The sequence below is a fragment of the Astatotilapia calliptera genome, chromosome 5 (assembly GCF_900246225.1).
Source record: "Astatotilapia calliptera chromosome 5, fAstCal1.2, whole genome shotgun sequence".
Lineage (NCBI taxonomy): Eukaryota > Metazoa > Chordata > Actinopteri > Cichliformes > Cichlidae > Astatotilapia > Astatotilapia calliptera.
The window spans coordinates 20,256,863-20,282,678 of NC_039306.1; the positions used below are offsets into that span (position 1 = coordinate 20,256,863).

The 25,816-nt window shown below is 41.5% G+C and overlaps 2 protein-coding genes across 7 annotated transcripts in view; both read left to right on the forward strand.

The window, feature by feature from the left end:
* The first annotated feature begins 2,005 nt into the window (after window positions 1–2,005).
* On the forward strand, window positions 2,006–13,676 carry LOC113021696 (G-protein coupled receptor 61-like). Of its 2 annotated transcripts, none has more exons than XM_026166402.1 (2): window positions 2,006–2,022; window positions 11,452–13,676. In XM_026166402.1, the coding sequence occupies exon 2, from the start codon at window positions 11,667–11,669 to the stop codon at window positions 13,068–13,070; it is 1,404 nt and encodes a 467-aa protein (XP_026022187.1). In that variant the 5' UTR covers window positions 2,006–2,022; window positions 11,452–11,666; the 3' UTR covers window positions 13,071–13,676. The 2 variants fall into 2 exon arrangements, with proteins under 2 accessions (XP_026022187.1, XP_026022185.1); XM_026166400.1 differs by lacking the exon at window positions 2,006–2,022 and adding an exon at window positions 9,801–10,084.
* Window positions 13,677–17,201: 3,525 nt separating this feature from the next.
* LOC113022492 (AMP deaminase 2-like) overlaps window positions 17,202–25,816 on the forward strand; it is a 32,063-nt gene continuing 23,448 nt past the window's right edge. Inside the window, exons 1-4 of one of the 5 annotated variants that reach the window (XM_026167946.1) lie at window positions 17,202–17,236; window positions 17,743–17,831; window positions 18,132–18,178; window positions 21,456–21,868. In XM_026167946.1, coding sequence (XP_026023731.1) covers window positions 21,493–21,868 — 376 coding nt within the window. In that variant the 5' untranslated portion in view covers window positions 17,202–17,236; window positions 17,743–17,831; window positions 18,132–18,178; window positions 21,456–21,492. Of the gene's footprint in view, window positions 17,237–17,478; window positions 17,593–17,657; window positions 17,832–18,131; window positions 18,179–21,202; window positions 21,869–25,816 lie in introns of those variants that run through there. The other 4 variants (XM_026167945.1, XM_026167944.1, XM_026167947.1 and 1 more) reach the window with 4 other exon arrangements.

Genomic DNA, 25,816 nt, shown 5'->3' on the forward strand with positions numbered 1-25,816 from the left:
GAGGGAACCATGAAGATGAAACCAGGAGATGTCCTTACTGGATCATCAGAGCTGAACAGGTGATGGAGAAACAGGTTTACCTTTTAGGTGACATGAATGAGTTGAAGGGAAGTTATGAACTGTTTCTGAGAGACAAATAACACCAGGATCCTTTTTTATGTAGCTGACAGCTGGTAACTGTGCAGGGGCGGGTCTAGCAAAGTGTTGCCAGGGGGCCAGGTAGGGCATTAACAGGGAGAGGGGGGCACAAAGAAATACTTTCTTATTCTCATTTAAAATGTCTCACTTTTAAAAAATAATTATCTGAATCTTACAACAAACGATTGATAGATTGATGCATATATACCATCAAAACAGTGTACATCACTGTCACAACAGTGTTTATTATCATTCAAAGTCTTTATGATTTTTGCTATAATGGTGGGCCGGTCTCTAGTCAAAACGCCCAGGCCAATTTTCTGTCCCAGTCCAGCTCTGTATGCAGCTCATCTGCAGTCTGGTGTTGCCTACATCTTCCTATTCAGAAGCAGAATTTCCGAGTTCTGAGTACAATCGAAAGCACCACGACTGCAGTTTTTGTGTTGGATGTAAAAAGCGCACATGACGTTGTGACGTAGGCTAGAATCATGGCGGCGGTCAACAACGGTCCAGGCGTGGGATTTCTCTCGTGGAAATGTGCACATTATTTTTTCCTTTCTATTGGTAAGTGGCACAGTGCACTTGTGGTAAGTAAGCAAGCTAGAAGACTGGCAAAGTTATGGAAGAAACACATTAATAAGAGAATTCTGAGTAAAACCAAAGTTACTTTCCCTAGTAACTAGTTACTTTGAAAGTAACGAGTAACTTGAAGTAACTGAGTTACTTTTGATAGAAGTAACTATTAATGTAACTAAGTTACTAATTTAAAGTAACTTACCCAACACTGCTGCCCACACAGCTTACTTAGACTACCCTGGGAAAAACCCAGAACCTACTCTAATGGTCATCAAACCACATCTTTATTGATATATGCTGACATGTTAAAACTTGTCACAAAGGGTATGTGAGGGTCACAAATATCATCTTTATTGAACAAAGAGTTAAAGTTTGACACCTCCGGTAAAAAAACTGGGTTTGGAGGTGGTCTGTTCTTTTTGTCGCAAATATTAAGAGACCGGCACTAGATTTAAATGCAATAAAAATGTTGCAAACTGACATCCTTATCCATCCACAAAGCTAGTCTTCAGAATAAACACAAATACCTCACTATACTATAGATACTCATTCTTTCCAGTGAATGAGCCCGCTGTTTATTGTGCCCTAGCGAGTCATGTAAACTCACTTCTCCTCATCCCACCAAACTCTTCAAGCTCTTCAGCCTCATGTGAATTCTATAAGGAAGTATCAGACGGCAAGGGTGATTCAGGCCACAGCCTGGTGGAGGGTCATGAGGTTTAAGTTCTCCTGTAAATTATAACTAAAGTGCAGCTTCAGGGCAGTGGTCGCAGGTAGTATCTAAACCAGCCCACGGTGTGGAAAATAAAGGGAATGTATGTCCTTGCAAGACACGAGACATGTTTTTCAAAAGCTTGCCTGATGAATTGACACTAACATTTTGTATCCTGATGCCCAAAGTGTCATGGTCCTGAGTCTGAGGACTCAGTGTTTTGTGTTCCTTATGCTTTTGTTCATTCAGAGTGTGTATTCTGTTGTGATTTTGCCATTTGTTAGGTTTCTGTTCTTTGCCTGCCTGCTTCCACTTCTCTGTGTTCCCTCTGTCTGTCCATGGTGTTATTGTGTCTGCTCATGAGTCTGCCTGTCAAGTTCAGTGTCCGGTCTGGTTCTCTGTGTCTGTTAGTTTCCTGTTTTATTCTGAAAGTTCATGTCTCATGTCAGTGTGTTCAGTTTTACCTCTCCCCTGTCTCGTTAGCCTTATTGCTCCCAGCTGTGTCTCCCTCCTGTGGCCCATTCCCTGATTACTCCCCGTGTATTTAAGCCCTGTGTTTTCCTGTGCTCTCTGTCGCGTCGTCTGTTTAACTCCATGTCAGTCTGCATTATTCTGTTACCGGGTATTCATTCTGCGTCTCTCTTTGTGCATTTCGCTCCTCCTTCCGTGAGTGTCTGGTTTAAGTTTTGTTCTTTAGTTTTCCCAGTTTAGGTTTGTTTACTCCCTGCTCTGCTCTTCCTGTTTTGTCACTTTATCACCTCTGCAAATAAATTTTCACTCGCACCCCAGTCAGTGCCTGCATCTTGGATCCTTTTCTCAATTCACCACACGACTGCTGTGCAGCCATGACACAAAGGATATGTCCTACAACCTTAGACACTCTTGTCTTTTGCTCTGGTGTGTAAATATTTCTGAAATGTGTGTTTTCAAGTAAAAAAAGAAAAGAAAGAAAGGCTCTGGGTTTGAACCTGTTGCTCAGCTCTTGCTTGTTAGACAAGGTCTTCATGTTTTCCTTGTACCTATGTTTCTCTCCTGTGGTTGCTCTGACTTCTGGTTGCCTTCTCATGCTTCACTGTTAGGTAAACTGTCCATTGGATTGAATGCACACATTGCATTGACTTCTGCCTCTCTGTTTGCCCTGTTGTGTCCAGGGTGTGTCCTGCCACTTCCACAGTCTTAGCTGGGATATATTTTAGGACAGATTTGTGCTTGTGGTGTTCTTTGTAGGATCACATGAGTCACCGATGACTATTTTCCTTATTAAGGAATCCATGGTGACAGATTTGGCTGATTTACTAAACATTTGAAGTCGTTCACAGCCTGAGAAAGAATAAAATTAAACCAGAGTAACCTGTGTCAAGTACAGGTTAGTAAGAAGAAGCAGAGGCAAATTAAAGAAAAAATCTTGAACCCTTCAGTGAATTAACTCTGTGGCTCTGTTATGCGATGGGGGACGTTATGCTGAGGTTGTTTGAGTTTGCTTGCCCCTTTAAAAAGAGGGATCACTGCACATAAATTCACTGTAAGTAGTCCTGAGCATCAGGGATCACTGAAAGGTTTGATGAGCATGGATATCATGTTAATCTGTTTAAGATTTTGTCCCATTGTGTTAGACAGCCCTCCATCATCTCTCCATCTCCATCATCAAACCACCAAATGATTGAATTTCTTTGGAAGAATGACGAATAGCCTTCCGGTGGATGCAAAGATGCATAAAAGCTTTTGCGGTTTTACTTGATGGTTACTGTTAATATGGTTTCTTTCTATCATTATTTGAGATATTACTGCTCACTGTTCAAAATGTATGCAGCCGGCAACCACTGATAATACAATGCACAATACAGTGGACATACTGCCACCATCTGGTGCAAGCAGCATGTTCAGGCCCTGCTCGAAGAAGCACATGTGCTTTCTTGTATAACTTTTCAGCTCTGCTCACCCGTTACACAAATAACTCAGCTGCTCTGCCTCTTCCAGAAAGCTCATGAAGATCTGTGTGAACAGACAAACAAATGCATTTTGTAACTAAATGGCTCATTTTGACTACTTAGGACACTCTCTGTGGCCACTTCATTAGGCACACCTGTTCAACTGCTCTTTTGGGTTTACAGAAAAGTGAAAATATCCAGTGAGCAGCAGTTCTCTGGGTAAAAATGCTCTACTACTGCATGAGGTTAGAGGAGAATAGCCACTACTTTGAGCTGACATGAACTGAACAGTAACTTAAATATCCACCCCTCAGTAATACTCAATAATACTCAGTCTACTTGAGTATTGTTGTTGACTGTGTCCACCTCTTCATGACCACAGTGTACCCATTTTCTGACGATTGCTTCCAGCAGGTTCATGCACCATGTCTCAAAGCTCAGATCATCTCAAACTGGTTTCTCAATGATGACAATGAGTTCACTGTCCTCTAACAGCTTCCACAGTCATTAAATCTTAATCCAATATAGACATGTTGGGCTGTGGTTAAAAACACGAGATTTGCATCGTGGATGTGCAGCTGACAAATCGGCAGCTACTCTGTGATGCTATCAAGTCAACATGGACCAAAATCTCTGAGTGTTTCCAGCACCTTGTTGAATCTGTGCCATTAAGAATAAAGGCACTTCTGAAAGTGAGAGGGGAGTCCGACCGAATACCAGCAAAACTAATGAAGCGGCCAGCCAGTGTATACTGTCAAATTTAACCTGGAAAAAATATATTTTAGAAACTATATGCTTGTGTGTAAAAGTAGCTTTGAAAAAGTCTTGCACATTTAAAAACACACAATATTTCTACCTGAAAGTAGTGGCCTGGAAGTATAAAGTAAAAAAGTAAGCCCAACAACGTATGGCTTATAGTATATATGAAAAATACTGCTGACCACCTGTGCTCCCCCTCAGCCCCCTAGTATACACAACAAGGCATCAATTTCAAAATCCTATGTTGCTTTGTTCTCAAGTTATTGCATTTAGAAGATTTTTAGAAAACCTACTCTGACCCCGAGGCCAAGGGCACTGAGATTTGAAGTCATCCAGTAATTTTAGTAGACTCACCTATGGTAGCAATTTGAAGCTCCTACTTCGCCTCATTCTCCACTTATCACATTTATAAAAACTTAGGTGCTCACGTCACTTGCCTGCCTGCCCGGCAGGGTGTTGACAATACCCCATCAGTAAAACTGATTGTGACCTTGCTTTCCTCTATGCAGGGCGAAGCGCTGACGCTCTTACGTCTTACATTGAGCAAACACACCCACACACACATATGTAAGTACTGATTGTGTAACAGATCAACATATCAATAAAGAAAATTATCATTGATCTGTTTTACCTGTAAAGTAGGAAATATGCACTGGCTACAAGTGTTCATGTATACAAACATGCATAGTGTTCAGAGGCCGTTTACAGCGCACAGAAAATAAATAAATAAATGTAGCTAGTAAATTTGACACCACCAGAGGCACATGTAGAATAGAATAGAATAGAATTCAACTTTATTGTCATTGCACATGCACAGGTACAGGGCAACGAAATGCAGTTTGCATCCATCCAGAAGTGCTTTAGTGATATAGATATATTACAATATATATTAGCAATAATATAGATATGTGAGTATATTACAGAAATGGGTCTATTATGGTATGTTATAATGTACACGGTATGAAGTATGTTGTGAATATTCTATAACTATAAGTATGTACAGGCTGTAGTGAGTACAAGCTATGTACAGGATATGAACAGGATATAAATATGAAAAACTATACAGAATATGAAATAAATAACTTTACAGAATCTGGGATATACAGCTATACAGAAATGGGAACTATGCAAGTTGTAAACAGTTGTAGGATTAAAGATTATCGAATGTACAGAATGATTATTTACACAGAGCTATACAGTAGTGCAGTTAAGATAAGTGAGGGTGTAGATAGTTTCTACAGAGGCTATATAAAGTGCTAGTGGTTGTGAGTGGTGGTTCAGTCCATGTTATTATTGTGTTTGAGGGTACAGTTGTCCATTGTGGGTGTGTGTATGTTCAGTCCATGAGTTTAACGTGGGTCAGATGTCAGGAGGCAGAGTTCAGGAGTCTGACAGCTGTGGGGAAGAAGCTGTTCCGGTACCTGGTGGTCTTAGTCCGGAGGCTCCTGTGGCGCCTCCTAGAGGGCAGGAGGGTGAAGAGTCCATGTGATGGGTGACTGGGGTCTCTGATGATTTTCCCAGCCCTTTTCAGACACCGCTTCCTGTAGATGTCTTTTATGACAGGAAGTGGTGCTCCGGCGATGCGCTGGGCAGTTTTCACGACCCTCTGCAACGCCTTCCGGTCCGAGGCAGAGCAGTTCCCGTACCAGACTGTTATACAGTTGGTCAGGATGCTCTCGATGGTGCAGCGATAGAAGTTCACCAGGATGTCTGAGGACAGGTGGTTCTTCCTCAGAGTCCTCAAGAAGAAGAGGCGCTGGTGAGCCTTCTTGACCAGCTTGGAGCAGTTGGTCGTCCAGGTGAGATCCTCGGAGATGTGGACTCCCAGGAACTTGAAGCTGCTCACACGCTCCACAGCCGTCCCCTTAATGTGGATGGGTGGATGTGGGTCAGCATTCCTCCTGTAGTCCACGATGAGCTCCTTGGTCTTCTCGGTGTTAAGCAGCAGGTTGTTTCTGTCGCACCACTCAGCCAGACGATCCACCTCCTCCCTGTAGGCGGCCTCATCATTGTCACTGATGAGGCCAATCACCGTGGTGTCATCTGCAAACTTAATGATGATGTTGGAACCATCAGCAGGTCTGCAGTCGTGGGTGAAGAGGGAGTAGAGGAAAGGGCTCATCACACAGCCTTGTGGTACACCGGTGTTCATTGTGATGGTAGATGAACAGCGGTTATCCAGCCGGACATGTTGGGGGCGGTTGGTCAGGAAGTCCAGTAACCATTTGCAGATGAGGGAACTGATACCCAGGTCTGTCAGTTTCCTGATGAGTTGTGAGGGGTGGATTGTATTGAATGCTGAACTGAAGTCTATAAACAGCATTCTGGCGTAGGTGTTGTTGTTGTCCAGGTGTGAGAGGACAGAGTGCATTGCGATGGAGACTGCATCCTCTGTGCTCCTGTTCCGGCGGTATGCGAATTGGTGGGGGTCCAGGGTGGGGGGGAGACAGGATTTGAAGTGTGCTAGGACCAGTCGCTCTAAGCACTTAGTGATGATGGGGGTGAGTGCTACTGGGCGGTAATCATTGAGGCAAGATGGGTTGGAGTTTTTGGGTATCGGGACGATGGAGGTGGATTTGAAGCAGGCCGGTACCACAGCGTGGGCCAAGGACAGATTGAATATGTCTGTGAGCACTCCTGCAAGCTCCCCAGAACACGCTCTGAGAACACGCCCGGGGATGCCATCAGGGCCTGCAGCCTTGTGGACATTGATCCTGCTCAGCACCGCTCCTACATCGGTGGGGGAGAGAGTCATAGGTTGGTGGTCTGGCGTCATGTAGGTGTTTATGCTAAACTTTCTGATTACAGTATAGTAATAAAAGAGAGAGCTACATCTTCAACATATTAAAAAAAAAACAACCCAAAAAACATACTGCACATGGCAAAGTAAGTCAATCTGTGTCTCTGCATTATAGCAGCTCCAGAACCTGCCTGGTAGTAATTCAATATTTACTAAATTTAGTGGAAATGTTTGCTGTTTAGCTCCCAGGGGGTGTAGAAAAAAAATCCCTGCATCCTAATATGTTTGACTGTCTGCTCTGATATAAACCTTCCTCCCCAAGAGTCTCCAAGGCAACATTCAGTCAGCACTTAAGTCTTTTTCTGCAACACTCCAACACATTTTGACTTCTACAAGCCATCTGAAAATGTGACATGACAGACGCTTGTTAGACATTTGTAAAGACTCTGTATCCTTCGCTCAGGTATTGTGCAGCTCGCCTCAACAGTCGTTTTGTTCTCTTGCTTTGATGTTATCAACACGGTGCAGGTTAATGTTTGCCCGTGCCTTGGTGCACCCCTACAAAAAGTGCGTTTGGATTTGAGCTGATTGTTTGTGTAGGCAGCGGTAATTATGCTTTGGTAAATGTAATGGAAGGATTTTTTTTTTTCAATTTCTGAGTGCTGCTGTTATTTGCGCATTCATATCTATCAGTGGTTATTATTGGCAGTAGGGGCTCTCTGGGGTCATTGCAAGCGTCCTTTGCTATTTCTGAGTGCGAATGTGGAGTCTATTTTTCAAGGTTGCCATGGAAACCATTGTATTTGTGGTGGCAGTGATTGGTGCTGCCGGCCAAGCAAGACTCTGCTATTTTTGTCGTGAGTCAACACATGATATGCACGCTCTCTCTCTCTCTCTCTCTCTCTCTCTCTCTCACACACACACACACACACAGACACACACACTCAGGTGAACATGCCTGAATACAGATTCAAGCAGACAGTTTCACTCGCACAGTGCACACATCCACACCGCATACCTGCAATGTGGATTCACTCATGTGTAGTGTTTGAGAAGTGCTGTGCGTTACACAAGCATGTGTACATTTCGCATCCTTCCTCAGCGCTACCAGGCATCTTGATACATCTTCGCCATGACAACAGTAGTAAATGCTGTCTATTAAATCCCTCCACCAAAAACTGGTCATGTTTCCTTATGTTCTGTATGTTCTGCTTGTTCTTGTTTTTCAAGCATTGGCTGAAAGAAGCTGATGATGATGGTGGCGATTAACGTATAATCACTCAGTTATGTAACATACAGAAAATGATGCTACTGTGATTTATCATGTTTGCATTTGAGTTGTGAGGCCAAAGGACAAAAAATAGCTTTTTTTAAATTTTTTTTTTTACACATCCTGGCACAGTGATGAGCACGGAGCTGTAAATGATGCCAAACTTCTTACCGTAGCCACCTGTATGGGAATCTGTCAGCAGCAGTTTCTTGGTGAAATGGAGAATTCCTCAGGCCACAGGTCCAACATATTTAAAATCTGCAAATTTGTAATGCTGTAAAAACACAATAACTCAATTCACAAATCTTCAAAAAAAAAAAAAGGTGCTTTGGTTAGAAATGAATCAAACAACTGCAGTAACAGATGGTGTAGCAATAAATACTATTTGCTCTTTTTTAAGTGGGTGACACCACTCCACTCTCAGCATCTTCTACTTGCCATAGTGCAATAAATACACTGATATGGAGGATGGGAGCAATAAACTAGAAAACCTCAATTCTCACAGCAACTAAAGCAGTGGCGTTATCATAATAGAGCTATTAGTGAACAACTAGTTTAATCTAAAAATGCATGAGAGGTGCTGCAAATTAAAACATGCTTTTTAATGGTCAAAGAAGACATAATTTCCATGAAATGCAAATGTTATGTGTGTAATTATGGGAAACCTTACAAATGCAAATGAAAAACACCCCAGAACTCAGCAGCTTTATGCCCACTCCTTCAGTAGAGTAGCCTTATCCATAATAGCCCAGATTTCATTGTCCTCAGCAGACAGAGCAGTGAGGATGGACTCCATGTGAAAAAGATCACCGTGGCAACAGGAGTCCCAGTTTGAGAAGCTGGGATGGATGGAGGCTGAGGCCTGGCCTAATCAATCCTTCAATGTCTCAGCAAATCTTAGACTGGAAGGCGCTTTAATCTGTAGAATAACAAACTGAAACACTACAGGCTGACAACAGTAAATCAACTGGAAGAGGAAGGAGAAATAGGGGGCGGGATATGAGAGGGAGGAGCATGAGCAAAGATTTATGAACCTTAACAGGTTATTTGAGAATCGTATTTTCCAAGGTAGGAGTTTGGAAACACACAAACAATATTTTTGGTATGCTAGTGGTAGGTGACAGTAGGTTTCCTGTCAGGAAAGGTGACATGTTTTCCCCCTTCTAAATCCCCAGCAGAGGGCAACTTTTAAAAATGTGAAGCTCAGCTGTGCTTCATCTGGAGCAGTCAGGGTGTAGCAAAGTAACCATCATGTCACACAGCAAGCAAAAATTGCACATCAGCAGTGAATGGATTTTGCTCTGTACATTATTTAGGGAACATGTACAGTTAGCAAAGCGGCTTTCTGACTGTTGCTGCAGTAAATTTAACATAGGAAGTTGAGCTACCCTTTATTTAAGCTCCCTGTGTGGTTGAATGTGAAGTCAGAGGACTGCCAAAGTGACTGCTGTTATCCTTTGAAGACCATCTTTACCAACTTTGTGACAACCCGGCTGAGACACACTAAAGCACTCGTTATTTAAAAGAAATTTATAACGCTGCTGCAGTGGCATTCCTTCATTTTTGAAGACTCAGATTGAGATGACGGTAAGGACATTAGGACCCTGTGGAGACAGCAGCTCTGGTCCTGTTTCTCACTGCCTCCTGCTCCATCTCTGCAATGTGTGTGAGTGGAGGGGGAAGGCAGAGAGTGAGCTGGTGTCTTTGCAAGCATTTACATCAGCATCGTTTCAGAGAAATCTCTGCTGCCACAGCTGTTGTCAGCTAGGGAGAAGGATGCACTAGGCAGATCAAGGGATGGAGAAAGAAACAGGCTGTTACAGTGGGAAGTACCTCAGCAGCATTTTTTAAGGTACAGTGATTGATTTCCACTGTGTACCTCAGCAGTAGGAGCTAAACCAGGATTCCATCCTCAAACCCCAAAGCAGCAGACAGCTGCATCAGGAAATACTCTGATTCAGGTATATTATGCTCTCTGCCTTTTTCTTTCTGTGTCTTCCCATCACACTCCCCGATCCTCACCACATTCTCCTCGCTTGTTCTCTCACGCCTCCTGTAATCTGCTCGTTGTGTAGCGCTGACTGCAACAAATTCATTTAAGCTACATTCTGATATACAGAATAAGAGCCTTGCTTATTATTAAAATGGGTGTAATGCATTAATAATTAAAACATAAACGAGCAGGTGGAAGGGAAAGGAATGGCCAAACCAGGCAGGAGGGTTAAAGTGAATTGACTGTACCCTTATGTGTGGTATACAGACGTTGCTCAGTGTGGGCAGTCATTCATAGGCGATGAGAGAGGTTAGAGCTCAGTATTTACTTGAACGTGGATTACTGTGACTGTAAACGTCACATCTGTGGCAGACAGAATTCATATCAGCAGGCAGCATGGTTTCCTTTATATGGCACAGGTAACATGCTAACAGCCTGCTCAACCTGTGAACATCCTTAGAATTTCTATTTGGAACATTAAATTAACTCATTCTAAATGATCAGGGCTTCCTCAGTGGAAGACATCACCCTCTGTACAATCACAGACCTACATACAGGCCTCTCAGAGTCTGTGGCTAGGTTTTGGTTTTTTTGGGCTAGAAAAGGTAGTCATAAATATGCAGGTTAACCACAAAATATGCATATATCTTTGAGGCAAGCGAGTGCTCTCATGGCAGTTGTAGATGTGATGGAAAAGGCCTATTAACTAGTCAGTGATAGTACTGGTTTTGGTGAATTAGCTCATGTACAGACAGGATGTGTGCTTGAAAAGTATTTATACCTTCCTGCTGTTGCTGCCCGGGAAGAATAAGTCTGGATTTATCGTTGACCTTCTTTGCTGTAATATATTCTTAAAAATTAAACTGCTCTCCAATTTTTTCCCTTAGAGTTATTCTGATAATAAATACGCATTTTTTTCAGTATTATTATTTGGTTTTAGACGTGGCCTAACTCTACTGCATGATGACTTCTCATTTTTCATTCTTTTTACTTACTCAGTTCCTGCAGCATGTTGCTAAAAAAGGTGTCAAATGTCCATGCCTTGAATAATGAATATCTAATAGAGTTAATTGGTTTGAGGGGTGGCTTTGAATTACCTTATCAGCAAGATCGCTTTAACGGAGATTTCAGAAGCTAAGGAGGATTTTTATAAAACTTCATCTAAGTGAATTAATTTTGATGGTAGCTGGGGCAAAAAGGGAAACTCACCATGGAAGGATGAGTTCATATAACTGATATTTGCAAATTAGAGGTCTCTCATGACACAGTACACACACAGGCAAACATCCACTCACAGATATTTACCCTCTCTTCTTCTTCTTCTTCTTATTGTAGGGTGGGTCTGTGACTGATGAAAGACAAGAAGGCTTTTTAATGGAAAGGATTCAAAACATCTAAACTTCCTGACATCACAGCAACATCTTCTGGACTACGGGGCAGCTTTTTACCTCATTTTCAAGTCACTGTTTTCTGGCCACATTTCCCTTTCTTTGAAGGATGGGTGATGGGCCTGTGACTGACTCTGCCCGCCTGCCTCGTCCCACCCTTCAATGGAGCCAATGTGGAACTCCTCCCACACACCTCCACAGCCCACATCCAACATGTCTGCCTCCTCTCTGCCTGAAGGCTGGGCTCTGTCCCAGTCGCTAGCCCTACTGGCGATGCTGCTCATGGATCTGTTGGCTGTGGTGGGTAATGTCGCTGTCATGGCGGTCATTGCCAAGGCCCCGCAGCTCCACAAGTTTGCCTTTGTCTTCCACCTGTGCGTGGTGGACCTTCTGGCAGCCCTGGTGCTGATGCCCCTTGGCATGCTCTCGAGCCGCGCCTTCTTCGGGGAGGCCCTGTGCAGGAGCTACCTCTTTCTCAGTGTGTGCCTAGTCAGTGCTGCCATCCTCTCTATCTCTGTCATCAATGTGGAGCGTTATTACTACATCATACATCCGATGCGTTATGAAGTGAAGATGACCATTGGCCTGGTAGCTTCGGTGCTTGTAGGGATATGGGTAAAAGCTCTGGCCATGTCTGCTCTGCCACTGCTCGCTTGGTTCCTGCAGGGTGGAAAAACTCCTCTTTTGGAGAGTAGCGGGGTTGAGGGAGGGGGTGGCGGTGCCGTGCCACCTCCCCCGGCTCAGGGTCACAGGCGCTGCTCACTGCACTGGACAGGGGGAGGGTCAAACCGTTTGGCCTTCATGGTCCTCTTCACTCTGGTGTATTTTCTGTGCCCACTGCTGGTGATTCTCGTTGTCTACTGCAACATGTTTAAAGTGGCCCGGGTGGCTGCCATGCACCACGGCCCACTGCCCACGTGGATGGACACACCTCGCCGCCAGCGGTCAGAGTCACTCAGCAGCCGTTCTACAATGGTTACGAGCTCCGGGACAGGTACTGGAACTGGCAGAGGAACTCCACAACGCCCTTTTGGAGGAGGGAAGGCTGCAGCAGTGTTGGCAGCAGTGGGTGGGCAATTCCTTTGTTGCTGGCTGCCCTACTTTACTTTCCACCTGTATTCAGCACTGGCTGCCAGCCCTCCAGCCACACTGGCCTCTCTGGAGGAAGTGGTCACCTGGATTGGCTACTTCTGCTTCACCTCCAATCCCTTCTTCTACGGCTGTCTGAACAGACAGATCCGAGAGGAGCTGGGCAAGCATCTGCCTTGCCTGTTTCGTCGAGCGGGGATCGAGGTGGAGGACAGACTGCCCAGCCGTGAAGGATCCATAGAGGAAAATTTCCTTCAGTTTCTTCAGGGCACCGGCTGCAACTTGGATCCTCAAAACTCTCACAGCACTTCCAGTCCTAAGGGTGAGGCCTGCTGCCCTGTGGCTCAGTCACAGCCAGCCGAGCCGGCACATGCCATACCCATTGATTTCCGTATCCCAGGACAAATTGCAGAGGAGACTTCAGAGTTTATTGAGATTGAACAGGCGAAAAACAACCATATATATACAGACAGCTGACTTTTCAATGTCTCTATATTTTGAAAAATACGTTCAAAGAAACACAGTCTTTCAGGAAAACACGTGTCTCTATTTTTTTCTTGAAAGCTGTCCACCAGGTAGCTAAATTCATTTTAAAGACTAATAATTGTATCTTTGGATCACTGCACTTTGCCTCATCAGTTTTCATCCTTGTTTTTGAAAACAATCATGGTTGAACAGTTAAATGCAGATGTACAAACTTTTGCTTGCGAACAGGGAAGTTACTGCTTTATTTAAAAAAAGAAAATAAAAGGCTGTATTTTGACCTTCGGCTCAGCCCTGTACAGTAAATGACTCACTGAATTGCTATTTATGTTGTTTAAGCTTTTTTAATAGATGAAAATAAACATTAATTTGGTGTTTGAGTCTCTGACGTTTTGGCAGTAAAATATTTTTGAGGAATTTCTTTTCATCTCAAATTAAGAAACACTTGCTTAAATACACTGGCTCCCTCTGAAATCATTACTTTAATATTATGCAGTTACATCTTGCTACCAGAAAAATTACCCTAGTATACGAATACGAAGATTAAAAAGTTTTGTTGGTTTTTTTGGTTTTTTTTACAAGACTTCAGCAAGTCATTTTAAACATTACTGCAAGAAAAGTAATGTTAAAAAACACAGCAATAAAAACATCATATTGAACAATAGTTTGGAGTTTTGTCAGTGACAATGGCAGCTTTAAGCCAATTCGATTACATTAGATGTGTACATATTGTGGCCTGACTGCTCATGGATTTGGTACAAGCTGTTTACAGACAAACTTTCCTTGGTGCTTTACGATGTAACTACGATGTTTAGGGTTACCCCCGCTTCCTGCCATGTGATGTATCTATCAATGTCTTTGGATATAAATTTAGATCTTAAAAAAATTAATAAATTAGCATTCGCTTGATGCACTGCTAAAAATTGAATGATGATTCTGTTCTCTACATTGTTTAATGTACTAAACTCTAAGTTATGTTCAGTAAAATTGTGTAAGGTTTGGTTGTGTATGTCAGTCAACACAAGCATTTTTTAAATGATGAGTTTAGGTATTTGTAAAAGAAGTGATGACAAGGAGGCCAATGTATTTTGACAAGTAACTGCCTTCTTTGTGTTTTTCCGCTGTGAGATTTTAAGGAGAATACATGTGGATTGTTTTCTTTTTACTACCCTGATTCTCTTCAGGGTTTTGTTTTTAAGTACCTCAGTGCAGGAAACAATATTTCACTGTCTAATACGACCCCTGCACACTACTTTAATGTTGTGGGAAGAACAGAGCAGACAGAATTTGCTTGAGGTTTTTAAAAGACTTGGTTTTGCAGCTTAACTATGAGCTGAAATTGTATTTTATAGCGAACTGTTAGAGGGAGACGTGTGAAAATGACTGATTAAAATAAAGAGGCTTTCTTATGTATTGTGGAAACAGGGTTTTTAAGATATTTTTTCAGGGGGTGTTTTAGTGACAAGGCCAACTTGACACCTTCTTTTTATCACGTCTAAATATCTCAAACTGTGAATGATGTTGAATGTTTGTGTTAGGTTCTGTTTTGACTTGTTCGGAGATTGTTTTTTAAGCTGTGGTGAAGATAAAGAATGACTTCCACTGTACAATGATATGAATGTGTTAAAAAAAACACAGCTGAAGCTAAAGCGAGAGATACTGTTGTAATAAAGAGTTTCTATGTTTGTAAAATATTTTGGATGCATTCGCATAATTTAACCTACAATGTGGGGTTTCTGCCAAAATATTGGTATAAGTGCAATATACTCTTGCTGGCCACTTAATTGAGTACGGTTGTTCAATTACATGTTAACTCAAATATCTAATCAATCAATCACAGGGCAGCAACTCAGTGCATTTAGGTGTGTAGACATGATTAAGATGACCAGCTGAAGTTCAAACCGAATTTCAGAAACACACCCATTTGTAGGGTTTACAGAGAGTCCAAAAACAATCAAATATTCAGTGAGCTTCAGCTCTCTGGGTGAAAATGTTTCATTGATGTCGGAGGACAATGGTCTGACTGTTTGAAGCTGATAGGAAGGCCGCTGTAACTCAAAGAACCACATGTTACAACCAAGGTATGCAGAAGAGCATCATTGAACCGTGAAGCAGAAGACTGTATCAGTTTTCACTCCTGTCTCCTAAGAAATTGAGGGTACATTTTACTCTTGATCACTAAAATAGTAAATCAATATTTGTGGCATAGTTTTTTTTAATAATAACATTAACATTTTAGTGTTTTATATTACTGTACATGTGTGTGCCTTAATCCTTTGCATTGAAATGCAAAGAGAGATGGTGGGGGAATATAGTTCACAGTAATCTGAAGGTAAAAATCTTCAAAAATGAAAAAATTGAAATATTTTAGAGATACATGAAAAATGTGTCAATCAACCACTAAAACAATTTTTTCTGTTCATGAAAATTTAAAAAAAAAAAAAGTAATAATAATAACAATAATAATGTGCTTTTATATATATATATATATCCTGTTTCTATTTAATTTTTTTGCTTTGTTTCATTTGGAAGATGTGATTGCTCAACACGCCTCACACTTCTATGATGGACCTCAGTCAAACCGCCCCCAGCTTCGGCAGGCTCTGCCATCCCCATGGCAATTATTACCAAGAGACATTTTTCTAGGCTGTAGTGGGTGGTAGGAGGAGCTTATTCGATTGGGAATCCAACATGACGCCCCTATCTGTGACTTCTTAAAATATATTCTCTACACTAAACCAGATCTGACATTTGGTTTTGTTATGTTATCACAAACCATAGCACTCCTAGTGTGAATATGTCATGCTGTAAACTGGAATGGCCCTCTTAGACTTTATTTGTTATTTATGTGAAATCTTGGGTTACTTTGCCTTGTAATATATCTAGTTGTACCATAACAACAATGTTATATTCTGTTAAAGATTCACATTATATTTGTCAACATTAGTTATAATCATACACATTATGCCCTTGCTTTTGCATTAACAGAAAGATCTGGCGTGTTGTGGTCCAGGACAGACACTAAAGCAGCACAGTAAAGGGAATTAATCATCATCCTAGGTAATCGTCTGCGAGTCATTTGATCAACCCACTCAAAACGGAATCTTGCACATGTTTTAACATGATCTACTAAATTATTATAAATCTTATCTGGTGGGTAATAAAGGTCAAAGGTTTGAGACACTGAAACATTGGACTTCAGTTTTAAATGCCTTGAGTCAGCCAGCTCAGTACGTGTTCCTATTTCAAGGCTATTTGAGGTGTCAGAGAGTCTTTTTCTTTGCTTTTGCAAACAGCCTTGCTTTCTAAGCTAACATATAAGCTTAAGCAAACTTTCAGTAAAAGTTTAGGAAACTATATTTTACATTTTCACCACTGCTTTACTTTTTAAACACCGGTATTCACTGTGGTAAATAACAGTAAGCAGAATAAGTTATATTCTGCTATAAGTAGATACAAATCTGCTTTTATGTCATTTTAGAAGTATTTTACTTCTACTCAACAGCATTTCAGAGAAAAATGCTGTACTTTTTACTCCACTACATTTACTTGACTTTAGTATTTGACCTCTGTAACAGGTATGACAAATATGATCTACACATAGAAAATTATTTGCAACACACACTCACCATGTGTTTTGTTAAGTATACCTGTTCAGCTGCATATTCATGCAAATATCCCAACCAGTCTCAGCCAGTCACATGGCAGCCACTCAGTGCTCTGTGGACATAGCCAAGATGACCTGCTGAAATTCAAACTGAGCATCAGAAAGGAGAAGAAAGGTGATTTAACTGACTTGGCATGGTTGCTGGTATCAGATGCGCTGATCTGAGTATTTCAAAAACTGTTGATCTACTGGAATTTTCAAAAACACAGCCATGTGTAAGGGTTATAGAGAATGCGCCGGATAAAAAGGAAAATATCCAGTGAGTTTCGAGTACTCTGGCTAAAAGTACTTTGTTGATATCACAGGTCAAAGAATGATGAGACTGCTTTGAGCTGACAGGACAGCAAAATTAAATCAAATAGCCACTTGTTAAAACAAAGGTATGCGGATGAGCACCTTATGCACAGCATGCTGAAGCTTGAATCAGATGTGCTATAGCAGCAGAAGACCTCACTGGGTGCCATTCCTTTTAGATAAGAACAAGACAATTAGGGTAAAATTCACATAGGCTCACGAAAACTGGACAGCAGAAATGCTGTCTGGTCTGATGGGTCTTGATTTCTGCTGCCATTTTCAGATGTTAGGATCAGCATTTGGCATAAAGAACACGAAAAGCATGGATTCGTCTCCAGACGGCTACTTCCAGTACAATGCACCGTGTCGCAAAGTTCAATTCAACTTTGGGATGTGGTGGACTGGGAGACTTACTAGCAAGGTGTACCTAATAAAATGGCCAGCGAGTGCATGCAGGCGCTAAAAAATGTGCTCCATCTAAATAAGAAGAGGAAAGTAACACATAAAACTAACACCGATAGCGTTTAATATATGGTGACCTTTGAGATATTACCAGTAAGAAAGTCATTCTAGGATTTAATTGCTAAATATTTCAGAACTTGTTTTAAATACAGCTGCTGAAGATAAGCTACTATCAAACGTTATCTAACCAGTGTGGAAACACATTTGTTCTTCTTTCACCGGGACCTTTGAACCCTCTCCCAGCGCCTCCTTTGAACACAACACTTCATCCTACTGTGGAGGAAACTGAAGTAACAGAATAACAAAGCCACCCAAACCGAATATCACCACTGGTAAGTATTTCCTAGCTAGAATTATTTAACTAATACTTATTTCTCTCATGGGTTTGCCATTTTTAAGCTAAAACGTAGGCTATTGACACTGCAGTTATCGTGCTTGAACTAACTTTGTACATTTGATAGTGGACAGTTAAGCTAGTACGAAGCAGTCGCGTTGTTAGCTATGTGAAACTCCTCGATAACGTGTTTACAGTCGGCGCTCTTGTTAGCTACTCTGCGGATGTATACGCACACATATTTAGAGCCCGTATATACTGTAACGAGCCGTCGTTGTTGCTTTATCTTTGTGTCAAGGTATTTCCTGCCACTTCCAGCGAACGAGTCGTCAACAATGTCCGTTGGTAAGTCGGCACCCGACATAGCTGTACTCAAATATACACGAAACACGCTCTAGAAAAAGGAGTTTAGCTCTCCCTTTAAGTGTCTTATCACCAGAAACTCTGTCAGAAGCTTATTACATAGGTAAAAAAACAAAAAACAAAACGAATTTAACCTTATTGCAGTGCAATACATCACAAAACCTTGCCTCAAATAAGGGAAAAACAGTAGTTGTTTGGTATTTTTATGCGTTAAATGTACTAATAGTACTAATATTTGAAAGCTTGTACCCCTGCTTGCTTTTACGTGGCCAAGGAGGAAGCTGTGAGGTCCTATTTGTGCCAACATTATGCTCACATTCATCGTGTCTTTTCGGTTATGCTTTGGTTCACCTTTAAAGTTGTGACAAAACTATTGTTACAAACTGATTGTGTCTGTGCGTTGATCAGCTGACAGGACAAAAACAAAAATGTGGCTGTGACTTTGCTTTCGTCATCCTGTTGCACTTCCTGTCATTTGACAGTGTGGCTTTGCAGCTGGTCTTGATGCGTCTTTTGATTGTGTTGTCTTTATGTGATTTATGAGTAATGGAGTCAATTTGTGTGTGCCATTGGATGAACTTGATCAGCTTTGACGTTGTAGGTGGAGTGAACAATATAGAACTAGTTCTCAACTGACACTGGTTATCAGTTCACATTCCTGTATACCATCAGTATTTTTGTTACAGTGGTGGGTGAAAGCCACCACTCATTTGTTTCTGCTTTTCTTCCAACGAGCTAGACTTTCTTGTAACATGTTAAAAGTGCTCTTAAGCAATAGTTCTCCAAAGTTTTTTCTTTGGACACTGGCTGCTTTTTTAACTTATTTTGAATACAGTCTGTGTATCTGATCATATTCATAGGAATGTTTTTTGCTTGTTGAGCCATTTGATAGGGAACTGAGAGACACTTAACTCAGGGGATGTCTACACATAACAGACAACTTTTTAAAGTTTTAAAGGTACTTTTCCCCCCCTGGCAACCTGGCATGAAAACACATAATTAGTTCACAGTTTGACAGCCCTAAAAATTGTATTCACTGAAAACTTGGCATATGTTGGCATGATGTGCTGTGCATCCTTAAAAAACTAGACTAATGGAGGATAAGCAAAGAGACTTAAAGAGCTATTTACAGCAGATGGACACAATCTGAAAGTGTTCTTAAGATATGCTAAAAATAAAAAATCCAGCAAAGACCTGACTTGAAAGATGCATTTGACCCTGCATTTGATCCATATACTGTTTTCTGAAGCCTCATCAAAAAGGTGGCTGTCACTAAGCCATTGTTAAGAAAGGGAAACTGGGAGAAAAGACTAAGGTAATCCAGGGACCTGGCAATAGAAGAAGCAGTGCTATTAATAAAAACATGCCCTGGTTGTATTTTATTATAGAAAATACCAGTATAGACTATTTCAAAGTGTATATTAGCTCATTTGAAAATATGTTACTTTGTTCAGCAGGATTTTGTGTAATGTACACTGTCAAGATGCTGTTTAATAGATGTGACCACACTAGGGGTTTTTCCTGTATGGCCCTGGTAAACAAAATGTTGCACTTCATAAGCACTGGTCTGAATAAGTGGGGGAAAAATCTCCTAAGCAGCCAGATATATGCTCACTGGTCTCATTTTTAACAAAAGGGTGTGCAAACAGAAGGCTTGACCAAGCAGCAGAAGCAGGGAGAAAACCAAAGGAGAGTTTTCAGGTACTATGACTGCTTTCTGTTTCTTGCTGAGGCTTTAAGAATATGACTAATTTGTATTTTGCGAAGTAGTTAAGATATTCATCGGGTTAGTTATTTATTTTTTCCTTTTCAAAAGTGGGCCTGTGTGTTTTAGGCTTTTCTGCTGGTGCTGCCGCACCAGATGGTAAGCAGTGTCATTAAAACCTGGGTGAGCTTTCAGGAAAAAGAAACCCTGATATAACCTTTTATTTTTTCCTTACTTTGCAGACACTTCCACTTCAGTACCCAAATAAGATTATCTTTTAAAGATATTATTGTAAATTTAAGTGTTTGTTGTACAATGTACTAGTCTTTTTTTAAAAGCTTTATCAGTTTCCGTTTTGCTTTTAGAGTTTTGGTTAGATACACTTGAATATTTTACTATCACATGAGTTACTTGGATGTAACTGTTAGATATAAAGGTTTTACCATGTAAAAAGCAAAAACCTTTCACACACATGTTTTTTAAACTTTTGAAAAGAAGGAATAGAAATTTTCATCCAGCTGCATACAGTTTTCATGCCACTAGATGGGGCTCTTTGCTTGTTCTTAACAACTCTCTTTGTATGACTATTCTGGTCCATAATATAGTTTCTTCCTAGTTTTGGAGAATTGGATTTACAGAATATTGAAATTTAATTCTCAAGTTGAATAATTGCAATCACTGATTCAGCATTGTGTTTAAAAGCTAAATTAGCAGTGACGTTAACATTACTAAAGCATAAAATATGCAGTATTGAACTTATAAAATATACCAGTGTGATTATTAACTGTGTAAATTTCCAGTCTGTGAAACTTTCAACAGAAAACACTTTAGTTTGCAATTTAGTGATGTGTGTATTGAGAGCATGAACACTAGTAAAATTTAAGATTTTTTTAAATCATTGACCTGCTGTGTTGACTTTTGGATGCTTGTGTGTTTGCTAAACTTTTAAAAGAGTTTATGATGTATTGTAATTTTGCTCCTCAGCTACAGGAAGTAAGTGACAACGAGTCATTAATGCACTGTACTTGTCACAGGTTGTACCACAGCCTCTAGCTGGGCAATAGCTGTCACTATTTATAATACTCCATGTCAGGCGGGCCTCCGTGTGTGTGTGTGTGTGTGTGTGTGTGTGTGTGTGTGTGTGTGTGTGTGTGTGTGTGTGTGTGTGTGTGTGTGTGTGTGTGTGTGTGTGTGTGTGTGTGTGTAAGCTGTCCGTCTCCCCTCAGAATTTTCCAGCAAAGAAGACTGGGAGCTCATTGGTGAGCTGGTTATCGTGCTTATCCACAGAGTACCTTCTCTGTTATTTATTTTTTTAGTTACTTGCTGTTCATCGCGATCCTTTGTTTTTGCTTCTCTTGGATACACTGCATGTTTTAATGATATCTATCTAGCTGCTATTTTTAGAAGAGTGGAAAAACTTTTGTCCTTCGCTGACCTAGGCGCTCAGCTGGCTCAGCTGCAGCTGGTCTTCTGGCTTGCTAGCTGTCATGCTAGCTACACTCTTTGATTTCCAATGCCCTCCTCTGTGGCCGCTTTTCCCTGTGCTGCCTACAGGAAGCTCCTTCCCTGGTTGCTAAGGCAACCGAGGACGATGGCCCCCAGCAGGAGTTGGGGAAGCCTTGGGCTGTCTTTCAACTCGGCGCTGTGCAGTGTGCCTGCTGACCCGCCGCTGACTGGGAGGAGGAGCCAACTTTGCAGAGGAGCTTCGCCTGGCCCAGTATGGGTCCTACCGTCCCGCTGTCCCACTGTGAGACAGAGCTCCAGCATCAGAGCTAGTGCTCCTTTCTCCCCCTGCTGGCCACTTCAATGCTCTGACCCACTGTGCTCGACTAGTAACAAGAGCACAGGCGGCAAGATGTCATCTTCTTCCTCCACCTCCTCCTCTAATGCTGCAAATGGACAAGGGAAGCCTAAGCCTAAATCCCCGATGCACAAGAGGGGGAGCCTGCAGAGCACCACCAGCCCTGGTGAGTGTGGGTGAAAGGGTGGGTTTGGGGGGTCCCAAAGAAGAAATGGGGGAACATCTTACGTGGATGTGGAGTCAGAAAATTACACATGTGCTTGTGCAATGGTATTTAAGAATCCATGCTGCTCACAAAGAGCAATGAGAGGGAAGTGGAGAATTCTGCAACTCTAGCTAGTTTTTTTCCGCCTGTAAATTGATTTGAAGCTTCCACCCATGTTGGATACGTTCAGCATGTGTGCTCTTCTGTGTGTAATACACCTCGCTGAATCGATTAACTGCAAAGAACATTTTCACAAAACTTCAGATGAAAGTGATTATTTAACAATTGCTATTCTAGTTTTTTCAGTCGGACAATTACTTAGTGTATGAAACATCAGAAAGTATTGACTAGCGCACATGAATGGTTCTCGAAGCCAGATAACAGTGTAAAGTCCAGCAAGGTTGTGCAAAAGAAAAAAATAATAGTGTGTACTTTGATAAGAAGGTAAAGTTCAGGTTAAGTGTATCATTTGTCATAACGAGGCACCGATGAACAGCCTTTGCTTAACTTGTGAAGTTAATGTTTTGCAGATGAGTGTGACAGTGTAATGTGCATTTATTGTCCTCTTTTGCACAGTGAATATCGCTTTTTGTATACACATTTCTGACTGTCTGTGTATTATTGTCAGATTGTAAAGGAATGTGAGGAGTTTGTGGGCCTATTTACCCGACCACCTTGCACAGTTTCTGCTACAGTTTATCAGCTTTGCACAGAGCAGTGGTATCAGTTTATCTTTCAACTGCAACTCTCTCTCTCATTACAAGTTTCTGTTAGATTGTTCTCTCAGCATCCCAGATAAAAGAAAACAACACATTTAACATTTTGTGTGTGTGAGTGATGGAATAGACAAAAATTATTGTGCTTTTATGATTATCTTTGATTTTAATGTTAACTGCTCTTTCCAGTGAGAAACAATCAAGTTAGACCTGCAATTTATATGTGAAATGAATTGGTTCCTCAGGGTGCTGCACAGCACAAAAGTCGAGCATTTGGAGGGATGCAGCAGCAGATTGTGAGGAGTAACTCACGCTGACACACTGCTTACAGTATTTGCTGAGGACGCCTGTCTTTGGTGCAGTAATAAATAACTTATAGGTCTCTCCAGCCATGCAGTCATTCAAGTCCTCTCAATTAGCCGCTTGGCTGAGCCTTGTGCTCTCCCAGTCTGATAATATGGTCCATTATGGTCCATCTGACTACATTTTTATTTTTGCCTCTAAACGACTGTTCTCAAAGTCAGGTCATGGACTGAAGCTCAATATTTGCATTGTTTCTTCTTGTAACCTCAGCAGAAATAGTTCTCTTATCACATTTTCCCCTCTCACCAAACACATCTCTCCAGCACTGATGCACCCCTGCATACTTGAAACAGTTCTCTTATGCAATGGTTTGAGTGGATTTGCTGGTGTAAACATTGATTAACCAACCAGCTTCCTGGAGGAAACTGCCTCTGCCTGTAGGCTCCGCAGCTCTCCCACTGGACTCTGGCATAAAGCAGAATATGTAATACCCAGTTATATGACGTGATATGTGGAGGTTATTAAAGTGTCTGCCAGAGCAGTGCAGGGAATTCCTCTCACCAGTTTGGATCAGCGCTCTTCTTCCTGTATGCAGCCTTCTATCTTTATTTTTGGCTCTAACTTCATACAGGCTTTTGCACATTTTACCTGCAGGCTGTCTGGTTGTCTAGCTTGATGCTTTTGTCGAGGCAGTTATTTTTGTCTCTTGTATGTATGATGGTTTGTCAGCTCAGCATTTCATAGGTGTGGGGATTGCTGTCTTGTTACCTGGATTTAACATTAGTTTTGTGCCATCTATATAATACTGGATAATGTATTTCTAGTACCCATTTATGTCAGTTCTTTTAATTATTCTAAAAGATATGTTTGTTTGTTTTTAAAATGCACTGTACCCTCGAACCCCCCCCCAAAATACTGTATCGGTTATTAATAGGTGGCCACTGGTCTGCGGGCACCACATTAATCTGTATCTTTTATACTCTCTACACATCCTGCTGCATGCTGCAGTTGGATGGTTACCGTATTTCCTCCAAGACTCTGGCTGTCTCCTGTTCTGGTTCATTATTAAGCAGATATACTGCTTGTGTCACAGCATGTCTCTTGTGCATCTGTCTTCAATTTATGTGTATTCTTACCCCAGGTCATGTGAGCTCTGTGCCGTTACCCCTGAGGGGATTTGCTGTAGTCCTTACTGAATCATTATCATATCTACTCGTCTCCCTGTGGACTTTAACCCAGCTGACTGAAAAGCACCGTGCCTGTTCACCTCTTCTCACTCCCACGCTCTGGCCCTGCAGTAGACAGAAACACGTGACAAGCAAATACTGGGAGAAAACCAGAAGTTGTGTTTTGATCTCCTATTGAAAAGTTGTCAGTGTAACATGTTTTTCAATGTCACTCCTACAATGAATACGCTGAATAGCTTCAATTTAAAGTGAATTTGTTTAGAGAAAAACAGATTATTTTTATACCGTTTTTGCTCTACACTTTAATATTCAATATTAAAAATGTTTCTTTGCTTTTCTTTCTAACCACTAGAGGGAGGCTTGGGAAAATACAAGGCAGCCCATCGGTTTGAAACAAGCAGCTGGTTGTTAGGGTCTCCGGTCTGTGGCTGTGCTCCCCTCAGACATGACTGAGGACCACTTTGCTCTGTGTTTGGTGGAAAATTCCAGGTCTTTCTTTTGCTATGAATAGCTCAGCTGCTTCCCATGTTAGAAAGGGAAAGCGTCTCAGTCCTGGAAAAGGGATTTTGGAGAGGTAGGAAGTGAGGCCTTGAAAACTGTCACACCAACAGGTGGGCCTGTCGCTATCTGGTAACAACAGGCCCACCTGTTGTTACCAGATAGCGACTGATATCATAATATCTGTCCAGGCAACCCACTCCACTCACACAGACACAGACACACACACAGACACACACAACCCCGTTCAGCTATCTTAGTGAGAACCTTCATTGACATAATGGTTACCCTAACCCTAACCATTAAAAATGAATGCCTAACCCTTACCCTAAACCTCACCATAACCTAATTGTAACCCTGACACTAAAACCACATTTTGAGCCTCAAAAAGGCCTTCAAACTTGTGAGGACACACTCACTGGTCCTCACAAGTGACTGCTGGTTCTCACAAGTATAGTAGAATGCGAATTTCGGTCCTCACAAAGATAGCTAGACAGAAACAGACACACACTCACATAGAAACACACAGAAGATTGGTTTGTTTCCACTCTACCATTTCTCACTCGGGTGCTCTGCTGGCTGACAGGCTGTACAGATGGTTATGATGGGTTGTATTTCAGTGCTTAAGTACAGTTAAGCATGCTACTTTGGTCTGTCTCTGCTCTTGTCGTGGCTTCCAATGAAGATCCATTTTCATTTAATCCACCTCATTCGATCACACATGAAGCAGCATCAGCTGATGTTTCAGTCCTTCACTGACTTCTTATTGTGTTTTGACCTCAGTGACTCATTGAATCTCTCACCCACCCCCTCCTGTTCATTTGATGATTCTCCAGATCATATTCTAAACTTTAATTAGGAATATACTCTCACACTTGCAACTCCACACTGATGTTTCTCACATTCCAGTTCATTGGTCATCTCACACATAGAAAAGTCATTTGTTCAGTCTGACAGCTGGCCAGTTTTCCACATTTCTGATATCTTCATGTTAAACTATTCATCTTTAGTTGATGTCAGAACATATAATAAGAACTTTTTCCTTTTGTTGTTATATTCTTATCACACCGCAACTCGTTCTTGCTTTGAAAAAATAGATTCCGCTATACAGCCTGAGTCAGGTTAGTCGCAGTTGTTTTCGTTTGCAACCATTAGTTGATACAGTAATGAAATATTAGTCATTAAAGCAAACAGTGCACAATTGG

What these genes read in the sequence shown, in the direction of transcription:
- LOC113021696 (XM_026166402.1), top strand. Translation starts at nt 11,667, where the DNA reads ATGGAGCCAATGTGGAACTCCTCCCACACACCTCCACAGCCCACATCC.